General features: G+C 43.6%; 1 protein-coding gene across 2 annotated transcripts in view; it reads left to right on the forward strand.

Annotated features, from left to right (window-relative positions):
- Arfgef3 (ARFGEF family member 3) overlaps positions 1–27,251 on the forward strand; it is a 139,837-nt gene that overhangs the window by 82,235 nt on the left and 30,351 nt on the right. The window contains exons 11-22 of one of the 2 annotated variants that reach the window (XM_013110177.3): positions 2,534–2,646; positions 3,585–4,483; positions 7,299–7,465; positions 8,149–8,314; positions 11,989–12,099; positions 12,429–12,644; positions 12,888–12,998; positions 14,953–15,103; positions 16,959–17,276; positions 20,704–20,837; positions 21,368–21,513; positions 23,969–24,148. In XM_013110177.3, coding sequence (XP_012965631.1) covers positions 2,534–2,646; positions 3,585–4,483; positions 7,299–7,465; positions 8,149–8,314; positions 11,989–12,099; positions 12,429–12,644; positions 12,888–12,998; positions 14,953–15,103; positions 16,959–17,276; positions 20,704–20,837; positions 21,368–21,513; positions 23,969–24,148 — 2,712 coding nt within the window. The remainder of the gene's footprint in view (positions 1–2,533; positions 2,647–3,584; positions 4,484–7,298; positions 7,466–8,148; positions 8,315–11,988; positions 12,100–12,428; positions 12,645–12,887; positions 12,999–14,952; positions 15,104–16,958; positions 17,277–20,703; positions 20,838–21,367; positions 21,514–23,968; positions 24,149–27,251) is intronic. The other variant, XM_005065842.4, reaches the window with a different exon arrangement.

Here is a 27,251-nt window from a genome sequence, read left to right on the forward strand (position 1 = left end):
GCAGATATCCACGTTTGATCACCTTGGCAAAATCAGATTTCAGAATGACTTGCCAGATGCTGTGGTATGTTTGTGTAGTTCCAGCTACCCAGGAGGCTGAGCCAGGAGGGTGGCTTGAATCCAGGAATTCTATGTTGTTGTGTGCCATTGGGAATTGGGAGTCTATACTAAATCCAGCATCAATATGGTGACCTCCCAGGAGCAACGGAGCACTGCTTAAGGAGAGGTGAACTAGCCCAGGTCAGAAACAGAATGACCTGATGCTTGGGACATACACAGAAGAGCTTTGTTGGTTTCTTGCTAAAAGAAATCCTTTGCCCTCTTCTCCATGTGTTCTGCCCCAGCACACCAATAGCTTAGCAGCAGGCTGTAAGGAAGCCCTTATACCCTCCCATATATTTTGTATACCTTTGTGTATTTCCCCTCTCACATTTAACCTAAGGTGCTTCCCAAGGCACCACTAGATTAAACACCTCCAAGTCATGCGTGTTACCAGTGTTGCCCTGGGAAACCAAGCAGATGAATTCCAGCCAGGTTGTCCCTGTAGGGAAGTTGGTGACATCTGGGTTTTAACAACAGCAAAAGACTTTCAAACAACTTTTGAATAATTGTTTTTGGAAATATCTCCTGGTTAGAAGGACAGAATAGGGAAAGGGCCACAGATTGCTTAAGTATGGTGAAACCACTTCTTTTGTTTCTGGACCTCAGCCTGTGTGAAATTGTCAGAGGTGTACCAAGAGGGGCACCCTGAAAACAAAACCTGCCCTCCTCAGAGTTAATCACATGGGTCTGCCAGATACCCAAGGAAAGGTTCATGAATCGATGTACCAACTCCATAATCCTCAAATAACTTTCTGTAGAAGTATCCATGTTGCCTCACCTTATTGGTCCCATCCCTGCAAAAGAGAATATTTTATTACTTGTAGCTGTGTTGTCCTCATTTAATTTGAAAAACAAAACAAAACAAAACAAAAAGCACAACTCCCAAAGAAGAGTAAGGCATCTCAAAACATGCCGATCTCTGCAGTTCTCTCAGAGCTAAAGAACTAAAGAACTGTAAGAAAATCACTGAAAGAACATGTCAGCTAGGAAATTGGTAGCCCCCTGCCTACTGTTGCTGCTTGACTTACAGTCATTCCGTATAATATCATCTCCAATATATTGTCACAGCATGCAGTGACTAGGACCACAGTAGATATAAATTAAATCTAGTCAAAATCATATTGATGGAATAATGATTTATCCTAAGAAAGAAGGAAATTTTGTCCTTGGCAACAACATGGATGAATTACACTAAGAAATAAACTAGGTGCAGAAAGTACCACTTGATCCCATTTTTGTGTGGATTCTAAAACTCCTGAACACATAGAAGCAGAAATTAGAATGGTGATCACCGGGAATGTGGTGATGGAAGTTGGAGAGGTGCTGGCTAAGTGACTTAGTGTGACCAAGTTCTAGAGAGCCATTGTACAGCATGGAGACGACAGTTGTAACAGGGCACCACATTTCATTTTGTAGCTTATTATTTTGTAGCTTCAGTTAATCTTATCAAAACATTCATTTAACATCATTAGTCTGAAGTGCAGATGTTTCTTCAGTATCACCATAATACCACAAGTAGAAAATGCCATGCTTTAAGACCCTCATGCATCACAGTTTTAATAATATCATGTAACATTACCTTCAGACGAAGGTGTCTGTGAAATGAATTTGCTGTTAAACTGTGGTTCTATATGAGTAACTTTTCTATTGCTGTGATAAAACACCATGACCAGGACAACTTACAGAAGAAAAAAGTGATTTGGACTTAGTTTCAGAGGGTGAGTCCATCATGGCAAGGAATTGTGGCAGCAGACAGAAGTCACAAGTGTCAGGAACAGCTGGGAGGTCACATCTCCAACTGTAGGCAGGAAGGGATGGGAAACTGGAGATGGACATCATTTTCTGCAACCTCAACACCCACCCCTAGTGACATACTTCCTCCACCAAGACCACACCTTTTGTTTTGTTTTGTTTTTTGTTTTGTTTTTTCGAGACAGGGTTTCTCTGTAGCTTTGGAGGCTGTCCTAGAACTTGCTCTGTAGACCAGGCTGGCCTCAAACTCACAGAGATCCGCCTGCCTCTGCCTCCCAAGTGATGGGATTAAAGGAGTGTGCCACCAACGCCCGGCTCAGACCATGCCTTTTAAACCTACCCAAACAGTGCCACTATTTGGGACCAAGAATTTCAATGCCCAAGACTAAGATTATATCTCATTCAAATATGACACGACAACTACAGGCATCAGTCACCCTGAAAATGCCTTGCTGCATATGTACAAACAGGTCAAAATCTGAAAAAGAAAATCCCAAATCAGAGATGCTCCTGATTCTAAGCATTTCCAAGAAAAGATCCTCAACCCAGAATCATCCCTCCTGCTTTGGGCTCTTCACTAAAGAAACACGTGCTGTTCATTTGATCTCAGAACTTTAAGACTTGGTGTATTTGGGGGCTTGTGATACTCACTTGTCTGTTCTTCTCTGTTTTTCTAAAGATACTCGGGAGCCCCCAGCGGCTCTATGACTTGGCTGGACCCAGCTCTACTGAGTTGGAACCGAGGAAAAGATCTATTTCCAAAAGAAAGTCTCACTTGGATCTTCTCAAACTGTACGTCCATTTTCCTTTTGGGGTCCATGCTGATTGGCCAGCATACAATATTGATTGAGGATGTGTGGTTTTAAGTGGGGAACTTTACTTGGAATTTTTCCCACCTTGAACATGTTTGTGTCATTCATTGTCTAGATCCATTGGATATTATGTAAGTTTGACTATGTCTTTTGAATACTGCACAGTTGGTCAAGCCAATAACTCTTGTATATATTTAGAGAAATTTCTTGAGTTTTCAGGCCTGGGTGGTATTTTCTACCTTGAGGTGTTCAACTTCTCTGAACATTTTTCCTCTTAACCCCAAATTCATGAAAATTTGATGAGTCTACATGCATGAAATGTGCATATTTAATTATTTACCCACAAACATATCAATTTGTATTACTTATAACTTGCCAGATTTCAATATTGGCTTAAAACTGAATCTACACATGAAACAAATTATTCACTGGAATTATTTAAGGGAAGAATTTTTGATTTATAGTAAGAACTGCAGCATTCTATTATAGTAACCTCCATAGAAAACTCAACGTTCTATGGTTTGTAATAATTATACTGGCATATACCTAGAGAAAATGTTACCATGGAAACATCTTCAGGATTCTACAAAAATTGTCCTATTTGAAGGTCTGAACATAATACAAAAATTTTCAGTGTCAGTTCTTGAATAAAATGACACATTTCCTTCTAGAATTTTCACTTGTACCCAGAAAAGCTAGTCAACCAAGAGGGCTATGGCTTTAGGTAAGGAACCCTACCTGGAGTTTTTTTCCCTGCCTGAGCATGTTTGTGTCATTTATTGTCTAGACCCCCTGGTATTATGCAAGTTAGACTATTTCTTTTGATACTGTGCAGTTGGCCAGACTAACTCTTGTGTATTTAGGGATTTCTTGATCTTTTATGTCTGTGTGCTATTTTCTATCTTGAACCCTGTCTAGCATCATGGATGGCATGACAGAAGCATGCATCAAAGGTGGCATCGAAGCCTGTTACGCTGCCGTGTCTTGTGTCTGCACCTTGCTTGGGGCCCTGGATGAACTCAGCCAGGGGAAGGGCTTGAATGAGAGTCAAGTCCAACTGCTGCTTCTGCGCCTTGAAGAGCTGAGGGATGGGGCCGAGTCAAGCCGGGATTCCATGGAGATTAATGAGGCTGACTTCCGCTGGCAGCGGCGAGTGCTGTCTTCAGAGCACACGCCATGGGAGTCAGGTAACGAGAGAAGCCCAGACATCAGCATCAGTGTCACCACAGACACAGGCCAGACTACCTTGGAGGGAGAATTGGGTCAGACAACACCAGAGGACCACAGGAATGGGTTCAAGTCACCAGCTATTCAGGAAGGCAAGGAGACCATGTGCAAAGTGTCAGAACAAGAGGCCATAGACCAGCCCGATGTAGTTCAGAGAAGCCACACAGTCCCTTACCCTGACATCACTAACTTCCTGTCAGTAGACTGCAGGACAAGGTCCTACGGATCCAGGTACAGTGAGAGCAACTTCAGCGTAGATGACCAAGACCTGTCGAGGACAGAATTTGATTCGTGTGATCAGTACTCCATGGCAGCAGAAAAAGACTCGGGTAGGTCTGATGTGTCAGACATTGGGTCGGACAACTGTTCACTGGCTGATGAAGAGCAGACCCCCCGGGACTACATGGGCCATCGATCCCTGCGCACGGCTGCTCTGTCTCTCAAACTGCTGAAGAACCAGGAGGCCGACCAGCACAGCGCACGGCTGTTTGTGCAGTCCCTCGAGGGCCTCCTTCCCCGCCTCCTAGCCCTGTCCAGTGTGGAAGAGGTGGACACCGCCCTTCAGAACTTTGCCTCCACTTTCTGCTCAGGTCTGTAGACTGTCTTCTGCTGTACAGGCAACAGAACATTTAGAGCGGTGTACCTTTATAGGCCATAATCTTCCTGCTTGTAGTTTGAAGTGCTTAAAGCAATGGTTCTCAACCTTGCTGATGCTGTTTCCCTTTAATACAGTTCCTCATGCCGGGGTGACCCCCAGCCATACAATCATTTCACTGCTACTTCATAACTATAATTTTGCTACTGTTATAAATTGTAATGTAAATATCTGATACATGACCCCAACAAAGTTGCAACCCACAGGCTGAGAATCACTGGCTTCAGGCATGTTAGTGAACCCTAGGGTTTCCTTTGTTGAAGAGAGTAAAGGACTAGAGGATTGTGGGTGGAGGTTTATGATTCAGAGACAAGCTCCACAGCCTGGACTGCTCTCTGACCAGCTGTCCTTGGTGCCAAGGAGATAGCCCATCAGAAATTGGTGGTTCAAAACAGCTGTGTGTCAGAGCCCAGCACTGTTGCTGGTTGTGGTAATGATTGAGTCTATGGAAAAATGGTAAAGTTATATATACAGTCTTCTGTTGGCAATAATAATTATGCAATGGGACAGGGAGATGATTTGGTCAGTAAAGGCAACATGCATCACAAGCCAGATATCTGACTTTGTAATGCTTTATCATATATTAATTATATGTAGCAATAGACTTCATTACGACATGACATTTTAATACATGTACATAATGTATTTTTATTACATTCACCCTTCTTTACCCTCTGATCTCCTTCACCGCTAATCTCCTCCTACTTTCTTTTTCCTCTTTCTTTCCTCCCTTATTTCTTTCTTGTCAGTGAGGGTGGGGATGGAGTGGGGGTGGGGGTGGTAGTGACCCAGTGAATTTCCTGAAGGTTGTGCAGGAGGGAATGGGTGAGGTTTTGTTTACAGGATTATTGGCACCTTACCAATAGCTAGACCACTGAAGATGATTACTCCCTTCCCTGTCATCAGTCATTATATAAATCCTCAGGGAGGGGTGAGACCCGGTGAGTACCTCCCTTTCTATGACAGAACACCGACAAGCTCAATTTGAGTTCAAATCCACAATAGATATGTTGTCTTAGGTTTCTACTGTTTTGATAAACTTGACTAAAATCAAGTCTAGGGAGTGAATATGAGCAGATCATGTATCTTGTCATTTTCATCTGGCTTATTGTACTTAGCATAATGTTCTCAAGGTTCATTGGGGTTACGTGCAGAATAATATTCCATTTGAATATTATTCAGTTGAATTTGTCCCTTGCTAGACATGTGGTTGTTTTCACCTTCTAGCTATTGCAAATAATCCTGCAGTTAGCACTGATGGTCAAATACAAGATCAAATCCTGCTTACAGTTCTTCAGAGCATATAATGCAGAGTAGATTGGCCAATTACTACAATAATTTTGTGTTTAGCTTTTTCGTTTGCTTATATTTGCTTTGGGATTGGTTGTTTGTTTGAGATAATGTCTCCCTATACAGCTCTGGCTGGCCTGGAACTTGCTTTTTAAACCATGCTGGCCTTAAATGAACTCACAGAGATCCTCCTGCCTCAGCCTCCTGAATGCCAAGATGTGTATCACCATGCCCAGTTTGTGTTTAGCTTTTTGAGAAACATGTTTACTTTTACTTTTTATTCTTTAAACAAGACCTTTATGTAGCCCAAGTTTGCCTCAGATTCATTATGAAACCCAGTTACCTGTATGGTAAGATACATGCATATGGCACCCCACCTGGCTCCAAACTTCAATGTTTTTGTGTTAATTACTGCCTTAGGTACCTTAGATGAATGACTACAGTTGGTTTTGTAGTAGCCATGAGAATTCTCATTCATGCATCGAATGCTTAGAAGAATCTGCCCTGTGACAGGCACTATTGTAGGTGGAAGACTTCTAGTGAACAAAACTAAAAGCCACAGCTTCTCTCAGATCTTGCATCCGAGTGCTGAGAGCAGACTGTAAACAAACGTGCAGTTTTCCACAGTGACCTTTGTCTATAATCTCGGCTCCTGGGAGGCTGAGACAGGAGGATCAAATATGAAACCAGCATGAGTAACAGTGAGACCTGTTTCCAAGGGCTGTAGATATTGATTAACAGGTAAAGCATCAATCTGGCATGTGTGAGAGCCTGGCTTCAGTCCCTAGCATAACACACACACACACACACACACACACACACACACACGCACGCACGCACACACGCACGCACGCACGCACACACATGTGCACACACGCACACGCACACACACACCTATGTTACATAACCTATCTATTAATAAAATGCTGGGTAGAACATATGGCATTAAGGCAGTAAGTATAGGAGGGAAAGCAGTTCCCGTGGCTATGAAGGAAACTATGGAATTGAAAGGAAAGGTCTCTGAGACACTGACTTCAGACCTGAAACATTCAAAAGAGGAACCCATCAGAGGTCTGGGAGACTGTTCTGGGCAAAGATGACACAGACCTCGAGGCAGATGTAGGGGAGGGTGGGAAGAAATAGAAAGCAGATTGAGAGCTGAAGGAGAGGGGGTGTGGTTGGGTGATACTATGTTGTCATGGAAAGCAGCTGGAAAGTTTGAGACATAAGAAAGTAATAGAGGGCTACTATTTAACAGCTCAAGGTCCAGTTGTATCAGATGGACTCGAGAATACATGCCTGTCCTCATATACTGTAGTAGGCATCTGGTCCTGCAAGCATCCTGGCTGGTAATCAGTACCGTATAGCAGTGTTCTGCACAGCTGGAATCTATCTGGCTAACAGATACAGGTCCCCACACCCTGTGGCAGCCCCACAGGTGTCTCCATTCCTTCCTCTAGGCATGATGCATTCTCCCGGCTTCGATGGAGGGAGCAGCTTGAGCTTCCAGATGTTGATGAATGCAGACAGCTTGTACAGTGCGGCACACTGTGCCCTACTGCTCAACCTGAAGCTCTCCCACGGTGACTACTACCGGAAGCGGCCAACCCTGGCACCAGGCATGATGGTAAGCATGAGCGCTGGCATAGGTTTCCCCCTGGGTGAGCTCTCACCTCCACTGTCACCATGCAGCCAAGCGTCAGGTCTGTAGGGAGAAACTGGCTAGTGTGCTCTGTGTCCCATTGCTCTGTAGTACCCATGCCTGTGCAGGTCTGGAGGGTGGAGAGCCCAGATGTGAAATTAGCACAGTGGTCACTAGTAGCCTTAATAAAACACCTTCTTCAAGGTGTGTAATGAGGATGGTGTTGACTATACTGTGATTGGCTCCCTTGGCTGAAGAAACCACTTCCTTGATGTTAGTTTGTGGGTCTAAGTCATGGATCTGCAGAAAGGAATCAATGACCATGTCTTTCTTGAATGATATATAACTTTCCAAGGTTAATTGGTGATGTTATGACAGTGTAGGACAAGTGTCTCTTGGGTGCATACACTCCATCCAGAGCCTATTCTATCCCTGCTGCTGTTGGGAGAGCAGGAAGAAGCAGCTATGGAAGGTAGCCATGCAGGCGACAACCTTCCCCCAAGAACAAGAACACACAAAACAGCATCCTGGTCCTTCTGCACCCCAGCTTTTCTGTTACTCCTACCCACAATAAAGAGCTCTGGTTCCGTGAAGGGGGTGGGGGCCAGTTTGGTAACCTGCTGGTTCACAGGTTGTGTCCTTGGTCCCCTTCCATGGCCTCTCTGCAGAAAGAGTTCATGAAACAGGTGCAGACCAGTGGCGTGCTGATGGTCTTCTCCCAGGCCTGGATCGAGGAGCTATACCATCAGGTGCTGGACAGAAACATGCTGGGAGAAGCTGGCTACTGGGGCAGCCCTGAGGACAACAGCCTTCCCCTCATCACCATGCTCACAGGTCAGTGGGCCAGGCCAAGGTCGTGGGGTGCGCAGTAGCAGGGAAGCTGATGTGCTGGGGTCTTTTAGAAATGTCGTGGTTCTTGAACAGACTTTGAGTGGCAGGTGCAGGATGGCATCGTGGAAGCGCCTCACACGCATTTGCTCTCCTTTTGTCGTGAGCAGCCTGATGTGCTCTCTGTCGCCATTGGATAGGGCTAACTCACCACCCTCAGCTGTTGGAGTGATGCTGTGGGCCCATTGATGGATTTGTGTTTTTTGGACACTGGCCCAGAGTTATTCCTGGAAGCTCTCACGTGCTAATTGAGACCCACATCATTCCACACTCCTGGGATTTGAGCATTTGGAGTATGAAGTAATTGATTTTATACTTGGCCTCATTCCCATTTCCTGTCAGTGTTCCTTTCTCGGATGTCTCAGAATATAAATTAATGCCAAAAATTGGCTTTCCCAGAATCCTTGTTCCAGTGTAAAAAAATCTTAATATCCTCTTTAACTACTAAAAATTTCAGGTTGATAATAGTATGTTTAGTATCTAGGAGTGGGATGATTTTTGGGAACAGGTATTTCTGTTTTTTTATGGCTTACCAACAATGTTCAAGGCCTTGATATGTTCATCAGAAGCCCTGAGAAGTTAAGCCTTTTCATTTTTTAGCTGGTTCTCTGTCCCAAAATTGACTTCCAACCTGAACTGTCCTCTCCTGCTCTAGCTCATGGGACATAGAAAGGCATGGTCCTACACAAAAGATGCCTTGTGTCGTGTATCCTGTTTCTCAAAGCTCGTCAACTGTTTACCACACAGGGGCTGGGTGGGATAAAGCTGGATAGTGTAGCTAGGAGGTTGGACCTATTGATTAAAAGTATGTCATCGTGTCCATAGTAGACACTGAGGTTTTTATAAAGGTGGCAAAGTACGACTGAAACCAATAATCAGGAATTTGGAGGTAGGGAGCTATTTAGTTAGGAAACGGTAGAGATATAGTCATGAGGCCCCTCCCTGGAGGGCAGAGTCCTGCCACTTTCTTGAATCTTTTCTTCTAGAATCAAGAAAGAAGTGGTAAAAGCAAGTCTAGACCCCACATCTTAAGGATCAGGACCATGACACAAGTGACCAGTTTGTACTTTATTAATCATGGCTCTATTTATTCCACTTGAAAAATACTCATTCATGGGATCTGGAGAGAAGGTGCAATCATCTCAAGGACCTGTGTTTGATACCTAGCACCTACATAAAACACCAGGCATAGTTGTAGGCATCTATAACTCTGGCACTGGAGGGATGGATATGGTGGATCCCTGGCACTTGCTAGAAGCCAATCTAGCTGAATCAGAGAGCTCCAGTTTCAGTGCACAGAGAAACACACACTAAATAATCATTCATGTCTGTAGGAGCTCATTTAACTTACTATAAGCAATGCTTTGTTTCCCTCTGTTTCCTTGTTTCCCTAAACTACCTTCTTTAGGATAGAAACTGCTGCCTAGTGTGTAAGTGCCTTTGAATTCAGCTGAGGATCTGAAATGAGAGATTTCTGCCAGATGTAATCTCTATGTATCTCTTACCCAAAGTTTAATAAAAAGTCATTCAATAGAAAGGAATAGCAGACTATCCACAGTAACTGTACTCATCCATCATTACTGCTCCTCATCTGTAATGTAAGAATAAGCTCCATCGCTCTGTCTGTAATTATTTAATTTTAGGATAATGACAACCAATATGTAGTCTTTTCAAAATAATTGAACAGAATTCTGTGAGAGCTGGAGCAATGGCTCAGCAGTTAAGAGCACTTATTGCTCTTAGAGAGGACCCAGGTTCTGTTCCCAGCACCCACAGGACAGTGTAAGGACACTTTTGAGTTGCAGGGGATGCAATGCATTTTTGTGACCTCCAGGGTACCAGACATGACATGTGCTTGGTCCATATCTATAGATGCAGGCAAAAACATTGGTAAATAATAATAATTAATTAATTAAAATAACTAACAGTCCAGGAAACTTTATAACAAATTCCAGATGTGAACCAAATGAGAGTGTGAGGACTTTTTGACCCTCCCATTGTATACCAGGAGAGGCACTACCAACAGTGTCACCATCAGCTAACAGGCCACTCCCTATAACATGGCAAAAAATTCATAGAAATGTAAAACCTTATACTTAAATAAATTTCAAATTGCTAGTTCATTAGTTTTGTGCCCAGTACATGGGAACTATTATACCCTGGATAAAATGACCATTTCTGGTGAATGTCATTAGGCCATTGATTGAAAGTCAAATTGATTCCAGAAAACTGGCCAATTTTTCTATAGTATCAGCCATATACATTTCAACCTTCTATGACTGTCTTTGTAAGGTTTTTCTATTGCTTTGAAGAGACACCATGACCACAACAACTCTTATAAATGAAAACATTTAATTGGGTTTATAGTTTCAGAGACAGGAACCATGACAGCATGCAGGCAGACTTGGAGCTGGAGAAGCAGCAGAAAATTCTACATCTTGATCCACAGGCAACAGGAAGCAAACTGTCCCATTCATGGTGTAGCTTGAGCATATAAGACCTCAAAGCCTGCCCTTACAGTGACAGACTTCCTCCAACAAGGCCACATCTCCTAATAGTGCCACTCCCTATGGGAGCCATTTTCTTTCAAACCACCATAATGACCTTCTGATACGCATTGCCTAGAAGGCTTCCTGACATTTTTAACAGTCCAATATAAAATGAAAATTTTTAAAACTATGTATTAACATCCTCTCCTACTCAAGCAAGAGTAAAGTCCCAAATTCAGAAGAAATTATTTTATCCTCATTTCCCATACCCTCCACTGTGTTTTGTTTGACTGTATCCATTATATCCAAATTTATGTGTTGCATGCCACGATCAGCTCCTTTTCTAGTGAGAGAATTGGTGTCCAGAGGATGGAGCTCCTGATGTTATAAAGAGACCTGGTCTACAATCAGAAAACATGAACACCAAATCCAATTCTGTCAGCTTCTTAAACTTGGAAAATTTACTTACTTTACAGTGGGATCTTAGCCCAAACACCCAGAAATGATACCTTTTCCTGCTTCCAATTCTTAATTTCCTCCCCTGTAAAATGGAAAATAATAATAGCCCTCCCTTCCCTGGTTTGAGTAGCTGGGAACAATCAAATGAGAAATATTAACTGAAGCAGTTTGAAAATTGTACGGTATTATCATCAGTATATAGAATGGAAATTATCTGACCAAGGAGGCTTACCCTACTTAGTTCTAGTGGAACAGCTATGAAAGAAAAAGACTAACCTGGCATGGTTGTAAGTTCTTTTTAGTTGAGAACTTGAGAAGCAGTACTCTGTACATATGATCAATGATAATGCCATGGTTTTGAGTAAAAAGGGAATCCAAAGATGAAAACACCTTGAACAGATACTTAGTGATGACAGGGGCAGAGTTTAGCCTTATTTTTAATCAAATATAAAGCATACAACAGCATACGAAACAATGCTTTGACAATGAAAGAAAACAGAGGGACTAAAGCAACGTTTATAATATTGTCTGAAAAGGGGCTCTATAACTCATACATAAGAGATACAATGGATTTTTGCTAAAAAAAGATATGAATATCATGGTGGCCATTGTCGGTTTTCGATTGGCCTGTCAGAGGGGAAGACTTGGGGATGACTTTACTCTTTTCTTTAGCAGATATTGATGGCTTAGAGAGCAGCGCAATTGGTGGCCAGTTGATGGCATCAGCTTCAATGGAGTCACCTTTCACCCAGAGCAGGAGAATTGATGACTCCACTGTAGCAGGTAAGACCTTCAACCTTACCTTTAAAATATGCATACATTACATGTGTCCCCAGAAATCAAATTATTATATAGTGGCTTAAATAAATGATGACTTTGTATTGGAAGGAAGGTAGCTCATGAAAATTGCCCAACTGAGGTGGTGATGTCTCATGCATTATTTATGATGACTGTGTGGAAACCTGACCCAACACAGTCTTAATAAGTTATATTTCCTGCCATAGAATTACATGCAAGCCAGAGATATTCATCTTGAAGCCTGGAAAACCTCAGGCATTTTGTCATTCTTTTTGTCTCTAGAGAGTGACCTGGGTAACCCTTTCTTCTTGTAGGTGTGGCATTTGCTCGTTATATTTTGGTGGGCTGCTGGAAGAACCTGATTGATACTCTGTCAACCCCCTTGACTGGTCGAATGGCAGGAAGCTCCAAGGGGCTGGCCTTCATCCTCGGAGCTGAGGGCATAAAAGAGCAGAACCAGAAGGAGCGAGATGCCATCTGCATGAGCCTTGACGGGCTGCGCAAAGCTGCACGACTGAGCTGTGCACTAGGTACCTGTGGGGGTCCCTGACCTTTGGTCTGAGGGAAGGTCCCTTCAGAACTCACTGGGAAAGTCATCATTTAGAAGGGGCTCTGGTACGTACCTGCAGGTCATACTCAGTTAAGGGGCAGCTGTCTGTGTCTTCCCAAGGGGTTGCTGCTAACTCACTAGGAAAGTCATCATTTAGAAGGGGCTCTGGTAGGTACCTGCAGATCATACTCAGTTAAGGGGCAGCTGTCTGTGTCTTCCCAAGGGGTTGCTGCTAACTGCGCTTCAGCACTTGCCCAGATGGCGGCTGCTTCCTGTGTCCAGGAAGAGAAAGAAGAAAGGGAAGCCCAGGAGCCCAGTGATGCCATAGCACAAGGTAACCACTTCGGGCAGGACCTTTCTGGTGCCTTTGCCGTGCTATGCACACATCCGCATATACACTGGAGACTGGTCCCCATTCTATGTGTGATGCACAGTAGGTAATTTCCACTAGTCAGGAGTCCCACTGGGTCACAGGCTTGAGTCTGAGTGCTGATCCTGTCTCTTTCTCAACAAGAAAGTCTTACTGGCTACTAGTGACAAGGAAAGGAGAGTTGGCTGATAACAACTCACTGAGCCACCCCCTTGGATCATCGTCAGGCTACTGGTACACATTAGAGATCCCTCAGGTTACAGTAGGAATGGAAAATTGGCCATTGTTCTGAGGGTGAAAATCAAACAGAATCCATAAAAGGAGAGCCAGAAAAACTTCACTCAGGAAACCTGAGCTTTGTGGACACAGGAAAGGGTCAGTGAAGCTGATGCTCTTCTAGACAAAAAGAAAAGAAAATGTCTTTTCTAATGGCAGTGAACCACACAAGGCAGGCAGCAGGCAGAAGAAAAAATGCAAGCATGATCTAAGTTATACTGATGCTATCCATGGATATGTAAAAGATCTAGTCACAGAGAATATGTATTTTTAGCCAAGCAATTTAGAAACCTGTTAACATGCAAAGTTGTTCTTGTAGATCTGGAGAAAGGGGGGAAAAGGAATCAAAGTTTACTTAAGTATTATATGTCTGTCAACTACACCAAAGTCTTTACATTTAGTCATCTAAATATATCTGTGTGCCAGAACTCAAGACTTTGAGATGAGAGCATCACAAATTTAAGGTAGCAAGAACTTACCTCAAAAATATAAATCTCAGGGTCTGGAGAGATGAATCAGTGGTTAAGAGAGATGATCATAAGGACAAGGATTCTCAGATCCAAGCCTCCCCATTACCAGCCAGACATAACACAAAGACCTCCAACTTTAGTTCTCAGGGATCCAACACCCTAACCCGGGCTTCTCTGCACATGTGTGGGTATGCATGTCTACACACATGTGTGTGCACACTCACAAAGACACACATACACACAAATAAATAAAATGAATCTTTAAAAGAACTTCTTATGGCTTGAGAGATGACTCAGTGGTAATCACTGCTTTTCCAGGGGACCCAGGTTATGTTCCAAGCATCCACATGGCGGCTCACACCCATTTGTATGGTTCTGGCATCCCCTTCTGACCTCTGCGGCAACCAGCATGCACATAGGCACATACATACCTGCAGGCAAAACACTCATGCACATAAAATAAACATTTGTAAATGTTTAATTCTTACATATACAGTTCCTAAAACACAGCAACACTCTTACAAAGCTAAAAATGTTCTAATCATAAACAAACACAAAATAAAACCAGTTTGGTATGCATAGTGTATGCAACCTTCTCCTTGCTATTGCCACTCCATTATATTTCAAGAAAGCATCATTTGTAGCTCACAGCTAAAAGTGTGAACTCAGGGTAAAATGGCATCATGATTCTCCCTTGAAAAGAAGCCATGCTTGTGCTCCAAGTGCACAGGCTTGGCTTTTGAGATGGCCATCATAAGAAAAGCATAAACAATACTAAACTAGCTCAGAGAGACTTGCAGACTGCTGAGAACTCCTTGATAGTATGAATCTGAGTGCACATGGGAGGGTGAGGGTCTAGAAACAGATGGCGCAGCTGGAGTTAGCACAGAAGCTCACCCACACGGCTGTGTCTCGCCTAGGCCCAGGGGTGTGCTGGGAGGGAGTGTACCCAGTTCAGGATCCATCTGACCTGTGAATGCAGACTTGTCCATCCAGTGGTTTGCATGTGAACCGTGGGGACCGGCTGAAGAGGCGCTTGCAGCCAGGGAAGTGTATTGTTGCTCTTGGCCCTCGCATGACGAACGACACACTCTTTCATTTCCAGCCTGTCTCCCTCCCTTTCTGTCTCCCTTGCTCAGCCTGCTATTTTAATAACTGTCTTTCTGGCACAGTGAAACTAAAAGTGGAGCAGAAACTGGAGCAGATGGGGAAGGTGCAGGGGGTGTGGCTGCACACAGCCCACGTCTTGTGCATGGATGCCATCCTCAGCGTAGGCCTGGAGATGGGAAGCCACAACCCGGACTGCTGGCCACACGTGTTCAGGTGCATGATGGGATTCCCCACCCCCGACCCTTGCCGTGGGAAGCCTGGGGTGGTAGAGAGGGTGTGGACTGCAGGGTCTGCCAGCATCTCAGTAGATTGTGAGTACTCACGTTCCAAGTGAGACCCAGGAGGACGGGACACAAGGACCCGCCGAAGGTACGTTTTGGAGGACAGAGTGGCAGACCTGGACTCAGGGAACTGTGATTTATCTGTTGGCACTCCTGTGGGAGACAGATGTATTATGTTACACCAAAGAAGAAAAGGCCGGGATTCTTAACTGGTGGATGGGAGAGAACCATGCAGTTTAAATGAATGACTTTAAAATGTGTGCAGGCATCAATAATCCAACATTAATGTCCTATGTTAAAAAAAAGACCTTGGTTAATATACATCATTACACACAATACCTCACTAAAGACATCTAGTTTAACTAGACAAGGAAAAACAAGAACATGAGAGTATATCTGTGCAAAAGATCACTAAAAAATTTGACTCTTGGACTGGAGAGATGGCTCTGCAGATAAGAGCACTGGCTGCTCTTCCAGAGGTCCTGAGCTCAATTTCCAGCAACCACATGGTGGCTCATGGCCATCTGCAATGCAATCCAGTGCCATATTCTAGCCTCAGGAATACATATAGGCAGAACACTGTATACATAATAATTTTTTAAAATTGACTCTTGAGTTTTGTGCCACAGAAGTTGAAGAGACTCCCAATCAACACCTGTAAAATAAAAACAAAATGACAACTCCAGACTCCAACTCCTAAGTCCAAGATAAGAACCATGTCTCCCCAAGGATTGTCATTAGAGCAGAGCAAGGAAGAAGCCCTGCTCAGGTGTGCTCAGCTGTGCCTTAACCAGGCATTATCTATCTAAGGCATCACACAGAAGCGACTTGCAAGCAGATCAACCATGGGAGGAAAGCGGTTGGGGGCCAGCAAGATCCGAGTTCAGTTTCCCTTCACTGAGTAAAGCCACAGGTTCTTGTTAAGTTCCTAGGGGGAAAGCAATATCCATTCAGAATACCCAAGGGCTGTAAAACCGACCAGCTTAAGAAGAGCGTGAGAAAGAACCAGGATGAAGCAGCCTGGAACAAAAATGGATGTGATGGAAAGCAGATGGCCAGATATTTTGCACTGGTCTTACAAGGAAGCAAAGGAAGAGACTTGGGTGGTACCCACGCAATATATGTGAGTTCAACAAACCCAAGATCATGGAACACCAGAGTGGACTATCCAGGATGCCCTTGGACAACAACTATTCTATCCAGGATAAAGGATATCTTAGAAAGCATCTCAATCCCAAATTCAACTGAGAGCAGGCATTTTGGAGTTGGCCATTGCACGTGTGTATTCTGTTGCGAGGGGACACCCCCTCAGCCCCAATCCCTGCTTGGACATGAAATTTATGGAGCTATCACCATCAGACACATCACAGTTTAGAGTTCTACTATGTCAAGAGAGCCTATCCATCATGGGTATTATAAAGTGTTTCTCAGCTTCTAATCAGAAAATAGTATAGGGGAGCAGGGTCCTCAGGGAAATTTCTCAAATAAGCACTCTAGTAAACCAGTAACCCAGGCAATGCAGAAATGATGAACAGGGCCCCATTGCCTATCTTTCCCCCAGAAGAGTGATGGATGAGAGGATCTTAGGACTCCCTCACCCATGCCAAGATGGGTCCAAATCAAAACCCATTTTGTGTCTCTGTGTAGTAACATACATAATAAGGAGATGGCAGTGCCAAATATGTATGGTAAGAGAAAACCTGGGGTTAATTCCAGGGTTAGCTGGATTTCCTTTTCTCTCACTATGGGCTACAATATTCACTTCCTGTTTGTCTGCCTCTTTCTAGGGTGTGTGAGTATGTGGGCACATTGGAGCACACTCACTTCAGTGATGGTGCCTCCCAGCCCCCTCTGACCATCCGTCAGCCACAGAAGACATCTGGGAGCTCTGGCCTCCTGGGGGACCTTGAGTGTGAGGGTTCATCTCAGGAGCAGAGCCTGGAGCAGGGCCCCTCCCTGAACACAGCCCCTGTGGTCCAGCCACGCTCCATCCAGGAGCTCGTTCGAGAATGTAGCCGTGGTAGGACCTCAGACTTCAGGGGAGGCAGTCTGAGTGGGAACAGTGCCGCCAAGGTGGTACTCAGCCTTTCCACCCAGGCTGACAGGTATGCGAGGCCAGCTCACCACACAAGGATGCTTAAGCCAGAGATTGCCTGCTGGCTATGCTTATATTCATTTGTCTGGTCTCAAAATCAGCTGGGGACAACTTGTGTGAGCCAGTTACTGAAAACGCTTTCCATTGAGTGTGTGTACATATATGTGGAGGACAACCTTGCCTGTTCTTCAGGCACCATCCACCTTTTCCTTTTCTTTCATTTGTTTTGAAACAGGGTCTCTCATGGCCTCTGGAGCTCATCAAGTAGGCTAAGCTGGTAGACCAGCAGGCCCTAGTAGTGTCTTCCTACTCTGGGACTACTTACACATATAAGCCACTGCACTCTGCTTTTATGTGGGCCCTAGGTGTTGAATTCAGGTCCTTGGTTTCAAAGACAACCATTTTATCAACTGACAATCTCCCAGCCCTCCTTCCTATCTTCCTCCTACCACACACCTTCATTTCAATGAACCATCCTCTAATGCCCGAGTTCCAGGTCTGTGGTAGACTATCTGCAATTAAGTCTGGTTTTATTACCATGTATGGCAACACACTGGACCCTGGCATCCTCACTGGTAAATAAGATTCTAAAAAAGTAGATCTCATGAGGGTAGTTCCAGTCTTGGAAACATGGGGAGTCTCACAAACTACATCAGCATTGTGACTGTGGATGCTTTTCCAAAGCACAAGAGCATGTTCACTGCCTGAATCCCAAACCATCACTTGATGCTTTCATAGTAGTCAGTGATGCTGACCTACAAAATCAAGCAGGTAGGATGTCTACTATCTTGGTATTTCTGTTAATAACTGTGTATTTAGTTAAGAGATTCATAACTGAAAACTTCGGTATAGCTCCACTTGGTGCTGGTATATGGGGGTTGCTGAAATAATATGAGGCTAGTAGACACAACGTAATAAATGTATTCCCAGAAGTCCTGGGGCACTTAATAGACTTACCAAACTATGTGTGTTTGTGGTGTGTGTGCGTATGTGTATGTTTGGGTGCTTTGGTGTGTATATGTGTACATGTGTTGCATGTGTGCTACGTATTGGTATTTGTGTGTGCTGAGTGTGTTTGCTATGTTTGCTTGAGTACTGGTGTACGAAGCATGTGTGTACTGTGTGCTGGTGCGTGTTGTATGTGTGCTGAGTGTGTACTGTGTATGCTCTGTGCCTGTGCTGTGTTTTTCATTAGAGATCTCCTGCCAATATAAGAAAGACCACGGTGTATAAACATAATTATCTTTGAAGTACAAGAAAAAGATTTTGCTGTTATATTAATAGGATTCCTTGGAAGAATAGTCAAAGGGGATTAATTTTAATTACATATCTATTAATACTGGCCAAAAAAATAAATTTTAACAAGGTACTTGAAAGTTAGAACATAATTAACATAACTCTATAGTTTTAAAAGTTTATTGAATATATTAATTTATATATGCAAAACATGGGGATAAGTAGCTGGTAATTTTTGTTTGGATGACCCCTTTGCATCAGCATCCATTCTGTGTGTGTGTGTGTGTGTGTGTGTGTGTATTCTGTCTTTCTGTTTGTCTCACAGGGAACAGTTTGCTCAAAGGAAATTCTCTAGTCATCTTCATGGGATTGTTAATGAGGGTTCTCTGTTTGGTAAAGTTGAGCCAGGGCTGGGTTGACAAGTCGGCTAAGTTCCCAAGTCGCTCTGCTTCCTCTGCCTAAGATCTTCATTTGCTGAGGTTCAGCTCTCATTCTTCAAAAGCATCTTCACCCCCTCAAAGGCACCACTGAATAGGCCATAATAAGAAAATGACAAAACAACAGATACTAACACTAGTTAGCAGTTAGGGTGCCACGTATACTTCACACAGACCAGACAACCCTCAAGGCAGCTCAACCATGAGCACTATTAACTTTACTTATTAGAGGAAGAAACATAGGTCCGTGGAGTTAACTAATGTGTTAAGTCATTCCATTTTAAAGCAATGGAGCCACCAAATGCTTCCGAGTCTGTCTCACTCCAAAGGCTCTTGCGGCTTAATGTTGGGAATCACAGGGCAGAGTGAAAGCACAGGCTTTTCTTTCCTTTTTTTTTCTATTTCTTTCTTTTTTTTTTTTTTTTGAGATAGAATCTCATCTGTCTTAGGCTGATCCCAAATTTGCTATATAGCTGAGGATAGCTTTGAACTTCTCTCTAGCCTTCACCTCCTAATAGGAGGTGATTATAGACCTGTGACACCACACTCAGTTTAGGAGGTACTGGTGAGGAAAGGCTGAGCTTCAGGCATTGCTATGTAAGCACTCTGCAAAGTAAGTAGCATCCTCTGCCACTAAAACTGCAGAAGCCATTTGTAATCATTTTAGATGCATACTGATGCACTGCCCATGTGTGTGCCTGTGTGCCACATGTACACACAGGGACAGGACAGTGCACTGGGTCCCCTGGAACTAGAGTTACAGATGGCAATGTGCTGGGAGTTGAACTTGGGTCCTCTGAAAAATTAGCCAGTGCTCTTAACTGCTGAGCCATCCATTCAGCCCTAAAATTACTGAATCTTTTGTTTTGCTCGTTTTCTCGAGACAGGGTTTCTCTATGTAACAGCCCTGGCTGTCCTGGAACTCACTCTGTAGACCAGGCTGGCCTCAAACTCACAGAGATCACCTGCCTTTGCCTCCCAAGGGCTGGAATTAAAGGCGTGCGCCACTACTGTCCAGCAAAATTACAGAATCTTAATTAAGCATGACACTCTGATTCTAGATGACAATGGATGATGGCATTTTGAAAAAAATACTTCAGCACTCATTACATATGAAATTATTTCATACACTATTATCAGAAAGCTGGCTTACATCATCAAAGACGCACAGCATTCCTCTTGGTAGCAAGTGTTAATTTTAGGGTTTGCACTTATCTATAGACTGATGTTGAGTGTTGTTTTCTGCGAGTTTTTCAGGTCCTTTGCTCATTTCAAATTAGGTCTTTGATTTTTTATGTTAAATTTCAAGTTTGCTTAATTTTTCTCAAAACTGAATTTTATAAATTTGCAATACGTCTTAGTGCCTCATTTTTCTTTTTACTATTTCTGTCTGAAAACACAGATGCCTCACTGCCCACTGGAGTTATGGGAACCTATTGTTGGATCATTACATCTCACCATCCTTCCCATAGCCCTGGAATCTCTGGAAGCAATACTTTGCCGTCTTTCACATTCTTGTCAAATACTTTAGGAGCGTTTACCTTGGAATCTGCAAAGATTATGCTTTGTGGTATTCTTTGCATCAAAATCCCATGCTTAGTACAGATGTGTGCACATTAATAATAGCTGTGGTAATGCCATCTACTTGTCTACAATGTTTACACAGCGTATTTGTTAATTACATCAGCTAAGTTACCGTAATTATTCTGCTACATGCCCTTGCTGAATCATTCCCACATAACACAGATGCTTATTTGTACCCAGGCTCTTTGACGATGCTACAGATAAGTTGAACCTAACGGCCTTGGGAGGGTTCCTCTACCAGCTAAAGAAAGCGTCTCAGGCCCAGCTTTTCCACTCGGTGACAGACACTGTCGATTACTCTCTGGCAATGCCAGGTAAGGGACTGTTGGTAAGTAAGGGAGAAACAGCCGCAGTCATTGGTGTCAGCAGCATGTGTGAAAGATGACAGCAAGTCATAATTATCACAGTTTGAAACACTCATCCACGTGTGCTGGGCCCCATGCTCGTCATTGGACATGGGTCATCACATGCCTTTAATAATAAAAGGAACTTTAAGAAGTAGGCATAATTACCCCGTATTTGACACTTGAGATCATCGGGGAATAGAGGGGAATCTTTGGCCCATTCGAGGGCAGCTACTAAACAGGCCAACTCCTTAGCATCACTGTATAAGCCACTGCATCATGCCTTTGTCTCAGTGGACACAGTGTTGAATCAGGGAGAGGTCTTGGTCCTCCTGAGTGAACCACCTTGCTGATTGTGAATGGAAGGCCCTCTCCTTCCTCAATGAGCCATCCGAATCCATTTTGCTACCCAAGGGCACTGCCTCGATTTTCAACTTGTCTCTGCTGGAGTCCTTTGAACTCTACCTGAGTTTGGTCTTTCTCGCCTTGCCCTCCTGTAGGAGAGGTTAAGTCCACCCAGGACCGCAAAAGCGCTCTGCACCTGTTCCGCCTGGGGGATGCCATGCTGAGGATCGTGAGAAGCAAAGCCCGACCCCTGCTCCACGTGATGCGCTGCTGGAGCCTTGTGGCACCACACCTGGTGGAGGTGAGCATGGAGCCTGCAAATGTAAGCTCAGGGACGTCCTGCTGCACAGCCAGCCCAGGGGCTGTCTTCAGAGGGCCACAGAGCAGTGAGAACCTTTCCATAACCTGCTCATAAGCACCATTGTTCTCTAGTTATATATCCAGGCATCTGAAGGCTCACCCAGAAAGGCAGTGCCCCCCAGTGTCGCTATGCCCCCCTCTCTTTCCAAGTACATGGCTCAACTACTTTCCTTACGAAGCTGGTTCTTGAGTCTCATGTTCTGCTCTTAACTTGAATCTGGAGCTAAAAGATAGAACCCCGAGTGAATTCTTTTTTGGGGGGCAACACCTTTGGTTCTTGTCTCTCTTCTCTGATAACTCGGTTACTAGGGACATGGTATTTCAGGAGGTGGAACCCTACATCCTAGTTTTCCTGACAAAATGAATGCTAACACCTCCCCACTCTCCAGAGGAAAACAGTTTACAGGATCAGTTTTGAGGTAGCTCTATATCAAACCATATCAGTGCATGATATGATGGCTGGCTCTGTTTGTTACTTTTCTGTTGCTGTGATTTAAAAAAAAAACACTGTGACCAAGATGACTTACAGAGGGCAGGGTTTGTTTGGGCTTACGGTTCCAGAAGGAGAGCCCATAATGGCAGGGATGCAGAGCCAGGGAGCTGAAAGATCACATCTTCGATGTAAACACAAAGCTAGCAAGCAACGTGGAGGAAGGGTGAGGCTACTAAAGCTCAAAGCCCACCAATAGTGGCACCTCCTCCCCAGTGTGCCAGCTAGGGACCAAGTGCTCAAATAGATATGAGCCTATGGGGATCATTGCTCATTCAAACCACCCCACTGACTAAGTAACAGGGAACATTATTGCCCGACTTAAAATGGTAACTTATCCATAAACACCCTGTCATATGTATTTAAGTAAAGATATACAAGGAAGTATTTCATGGAATTTAATTTATTAACCTGAGGATAGAGTAATTAGGAGAAAAGGTAGAATGCATCAATTTAGTCAAGGGTGAAGATCCCAACAACACGATGCTGTGCTATAACTAGTTGCACTGAAAGCCTAGGAGCTTCAAACTGTAACCATTTATTTTGCCCATTGGTCCTCTGTAGCAGAAATTTGACGCAAATGCTCTGGTAATTCTGGTCTGGATTAGTGTGCTAGCCAGTTTTATTCCAGATTGACCAAGCTAGAGTCATTTGGGAAGAAGGACCCTCAATTAAGAAAATGTCCCCATCATATTGGCCTGTGGGATAGCCTGTGCTACATTTTCATAATTGATAATTGATGTGGGTGGCGCCACCCATGGACCAGTGGTTCTGGGTGCTATAAGAAATCAGGCTGAGCAAACCATAAGGAGCAAGCCAGTAAGCAGCACACTTCCATAGCCTCTCCATGACCTCCAGGTTTCTACCCTGCAGACTTCCTGTCCTGACTCCCTTTAATGATGGGCAATGTCATCTGGAAGTATAAGGTGAAATAAACCCTTTGCTCCCCAAATTGCTTTTGGTTATGGTGTCTTGGCTTAGAAATTGAAACACTAATTAAGACAGTTAGCTTGGCTGATCCCAGCTGGCCTTCCCTTTATGTCCACAGTTGGCTGATACAAAGACTAATACCAACTGGTCCGTGATAGTTTTATCTGGGAAGACTGGTCATAGTTCTCTCTCTACATGGTCCTTAGCATAGACTGGCCTCTGGCAGTCAGTCCCCACTCATTCACACAGTCTTCTTAGGATTCCCCCAAAACAGTGAGAGCACAAACCCTATATCATAGTTTGTTACTTATGGGATGGTTTCTGTTGTACCAGTAGTCAAAGCAGGACCCAGGTCAACGTTGAGAGCCAATATGGAACGGAATCAATAGAGCATTGGATCCAGGCTGTGTGCACCAATTCAAATCCTTGTTGCAATTGATCCACCTCACTAGGGGCCAAATGTCTCACTTATTCATACTATGTTAGGGCGATGAATAAGGACGAGCCCTGAGCAGTTCCATAGGTTGTGGTGGACATGCTCTGCACTGCTGAAGAAAACTGTCATGCTGCAGAAAGAAAATGGTAGAAACCTTGCTCTTCCAGAAACCTTAACTTGACATTGGAGTTGTATCTATTTCAGATGCAGCTGAGTGGTAGTGGTGCACACCTTTAATCCCAGCACTGGGGAGGCAAAGGCAGGTGGATGTCTGTGAGTTCGAGGCCATCCTGGGCTACAGAGTGAGTGCCAGGACAGGCTCCAAAGCTGCACAGAGAAACCCTGTCTTGAAAAACCAAAAAGAAAAAAATCAGATGCAATTTAGTGCACTTATCTGTACACTAAAATTCCTTAGAATTTTGTATGTAAACGAATTGTTCTTTCTACCTTTACATAATGAGGTAGGCTGGGGAAGCCTCCTGAAGCCGCATTTTCCTTGCCGGACTTCCCGCCAGCATTCAGCTCTCTTGTCTTGTGCAGGCGGCCTGCCACAAGGAGCGCCACGTGTCTCAGAAGGCTGTTTCCTTCATCCATGATATCCTGACCGAGGTTCTCACTGACTGGAGTGAGCCGCCTCACTTCCACTTTAATGAAGCGCTCTTCCGGCCCTTTGAGCGTATCATGCAGTTGGAGCTGTGTGACGAAGATGTCCAAGACCAGGTCAGTGTGACGCGGGCTTACAGCATCCTCATCTCCAGAGGTGGCGTTTGGTGAGGGAGATGCAGGCACTGTTCTCTGGTTTGCATGCTGTCTTCCCAAGCAGGTGACAAAGAGAGGTTAAACAAGTTGGCCAGGATCACCTAGTGACTGGTGCGACTGAAACACAGACTTACAGAATCTGGCCGGATGGACCCATAGCTTATCTACAATGTTGACCACAGTCATCCTGCCTAATGGGAGACAGATGGAAAGATGCAAACCTGGTGACCTCACAGGTGACACAATGGTGGGCCCAGAACACAGTAGGCTCTTCTCTGAAATCAACTCAGATATTGAACAGAGCTTTTTGTTTGCTTTTAAATGCAATGACATATTGGCAAGAAAAATGAAACCTACTAAAATGCCCCCAAAGTGACAGCCAGAGAGGGATGGACACACACAGCCCCTTGGGGGTGTTTTGCTGTAATGGGCTGTCCCATCAAGTGAAGCTTGAGTTCATCATATCACATTATTCAGGAGCCACTGACAATGCTATAGATCTTACTACATAGCTGGGCTTCTCTTAGGCCAAGCTTAAGTTAAAACTATGTAACATTAGCAAAAAGAGAGGAAATAAGGATATATAGGAGGCAAAATTCTGCTTTTCCCCCAAATAGAGTCAGTGTTAACAAGAAGTATATTATAATAAATTCAAGGTACAAGTTATAATCCCCTCATCAATTACCTATACATAAAGAGAAGTTTTAGAACAGAGATGCTAAAATGACATGTGTTTTTGGTAAAGAAAAAATGGAAAGAACAAAGGCTACAGTAAATGTGGGAAACGGAGAGCAAAATGCTGATGTAAGTAGAGCCATATGCATGGTAGCATTGAGTAGGACGCTCGACATCATTAGGAAAATGTAAATTGAGCCCATGATGAGCACTGCCTCACTTGCTGGGGCAGCTATAAACAAAGGGGTGGTGATAACCATGCAGAGGGGACGAACATCAGACGCTGGATTAAGGAAGCAAATTCTTTTCTCGGTTCAGAGTACAGTCTGGCAGTTCTTCCAACAGTATGTCCCCAAGAGAAATGAAAAAAAACACCCTTGGAAGTCTTCACAAATGTTTGCAGCAACAGACACAGTGTCAGATGGAATCAAAGGCCAACTGTAGGGGTCTGTGCCTACAGTTCCAGGAGGCAGGAGGACTGCAAGAGAAAATCCAGCATGAGCTTCATAGAAAGTTCTAAGCCAGCCTGGGCTACTCTCTTGGAATGGGGAGGAGGAGGGACTGAGACAGGAAGACAGTGAAGAGTTAGAGCCACCCAGATTCTAGCTGTGACAGAGTTTGTGAAATTGTGTTAGTGTTAGGTCAAAGACAAAAGACAAGCAGAGAGTATTACTATCACTAGAAATGAGTATTTTATAATTAAGATAAGTCAGTATACTAAAAAGTGGGGCAGGAGGTAGAGACAATTAAGTCAGTACTGTACTGTCTGTCTAAGCTTGAGGACCTAAGTTCTAGTCCAGCACCTGGGCAAAAAGCAGCCATGGGATGCACACTGTAATCCCAGCACAATTGAAGTAGAGAACCCCTAGGACTTGATGGCAGGCTAGCCTGGTCAAACCAGCAAGCTCCAGACTCGGTGAGACACTGTGTTAGGTGGAGAACAGTAGGGGAAGGTACCCAACATTAACTTCCAGCCTTCATACATGGGCGCCTACAGATACACAAGCCTCTACCAATGCAACCTTAGAAATGCACGAAGGCACAAACAATGGAATGGAGATACAATGTAAGGCTCACAATGGAGAGGAATAGAAAGTTATTGTATAACGGGCACAGAATTTCATTGTTGAAAGATGAAAATTTTGTGGGGATAGCGGTGCAAGCTGTATCTTAGTGTGTGAACTATATGCAATTAGAAATGTGGTAAATTTATACGGTATACATTTTCCTGTGATTGAAAATGAATTATAATGAGCTATCACAACATTTTCCTTGAAGCAATTAATAGAACAACCAGACAGCAACATCTCAGGGTAGAGATAATGAGCAACACTATGGACCAATCTGAATGACAGGATGCACATTCTTTCTTCATAATAGTTGACATGCAAACCTATAAGGCAAGTTGCCCTAAGTTTAACCAAATTTTAATTGAACAAAGTATATTTTCTGGCCATCATGGAAATTGGGTTTTCATTAAAAAATAATTAACTTTGGAAATGTTAAAATATTTATAAGTCAAACATCAAAATTCTAAATAATCCTTAAGTCAGTAAAGAAATTACAAGGAATGTTTAAAAAATGTCTTGAGTGAAAACATGACATACTGAATTTGTGGGATGTAGCTAAATCAGTACTTATGGGAAATTATGGTTACAAATGTTTACATTAGAAGGGAATAACTTTAAAGAAAGATTCTTTAGGTGTTTGGCCAATTGACTTGTGCCGAAGATGCCATTGTAATTCAACAGAGGAAGAAGACAGTGTTTTCAGCCAGTTTTACTAGGACATTTGTAAAGATGAATTTAAACCCTCACCTTTCACCACACACATACACACACATACACACACACACAGAGTAAATTGTTCATGACTTAACATGAGCAAGAGCAATAACTATAAACTTGAGGCAATGGTTTCTTGGAAGCAGTACTAGCAACATGACCATCAAAAAGAAAAATTGATGAGTCAGACCTTATCAAAATTAAACACTTGTATTCCCTGAAAGATAAAATTAAGATATAATAATAAAAAGGCAAACTTAGGGCTGAAGAGTGAACTCAATGATTAAGACCACTGGCTGCTCTTCCAGAAGCCCCAGGTTTGATTCCCAATACCTACGTGATGTCTCAAGACTGTCTGTAACTCCAATTCTATGGGATACAAAATCTCTGCTGACTCCTCTATGGATACCAGGTGTGCATATGGTGTGCATGCATGTATGCATACACACACACACACACACATAGGAAAAACACTCACATAAAATCTTTAAAAAGATGGCTCAAAGTTGTAAGAGGTATTTGGAAAGCATGAACTATAAAGGACCTGAGTCTACAGTGCTTGGCAATAAGGAGACACACACCCAACACAAAAACCCAGCAAGCTA

This window comes from Mesocricetus auratus, unplaced genomic scaffold, assembly GCF_017639785.1.
Source record: "Mesocricetus auratus isolate SY011 unplaced genomic scaffold, BCM_Maur_2.0 Super-Scaffold_100018, whole genome shotgun sequence".
Classification (NCBI taxonomy): Eukaryota; Metazoa; Chordata; class Mammalia; order Rodentia; family Cricetidae; genus Mesocricetus; species Mesocricetus auratus.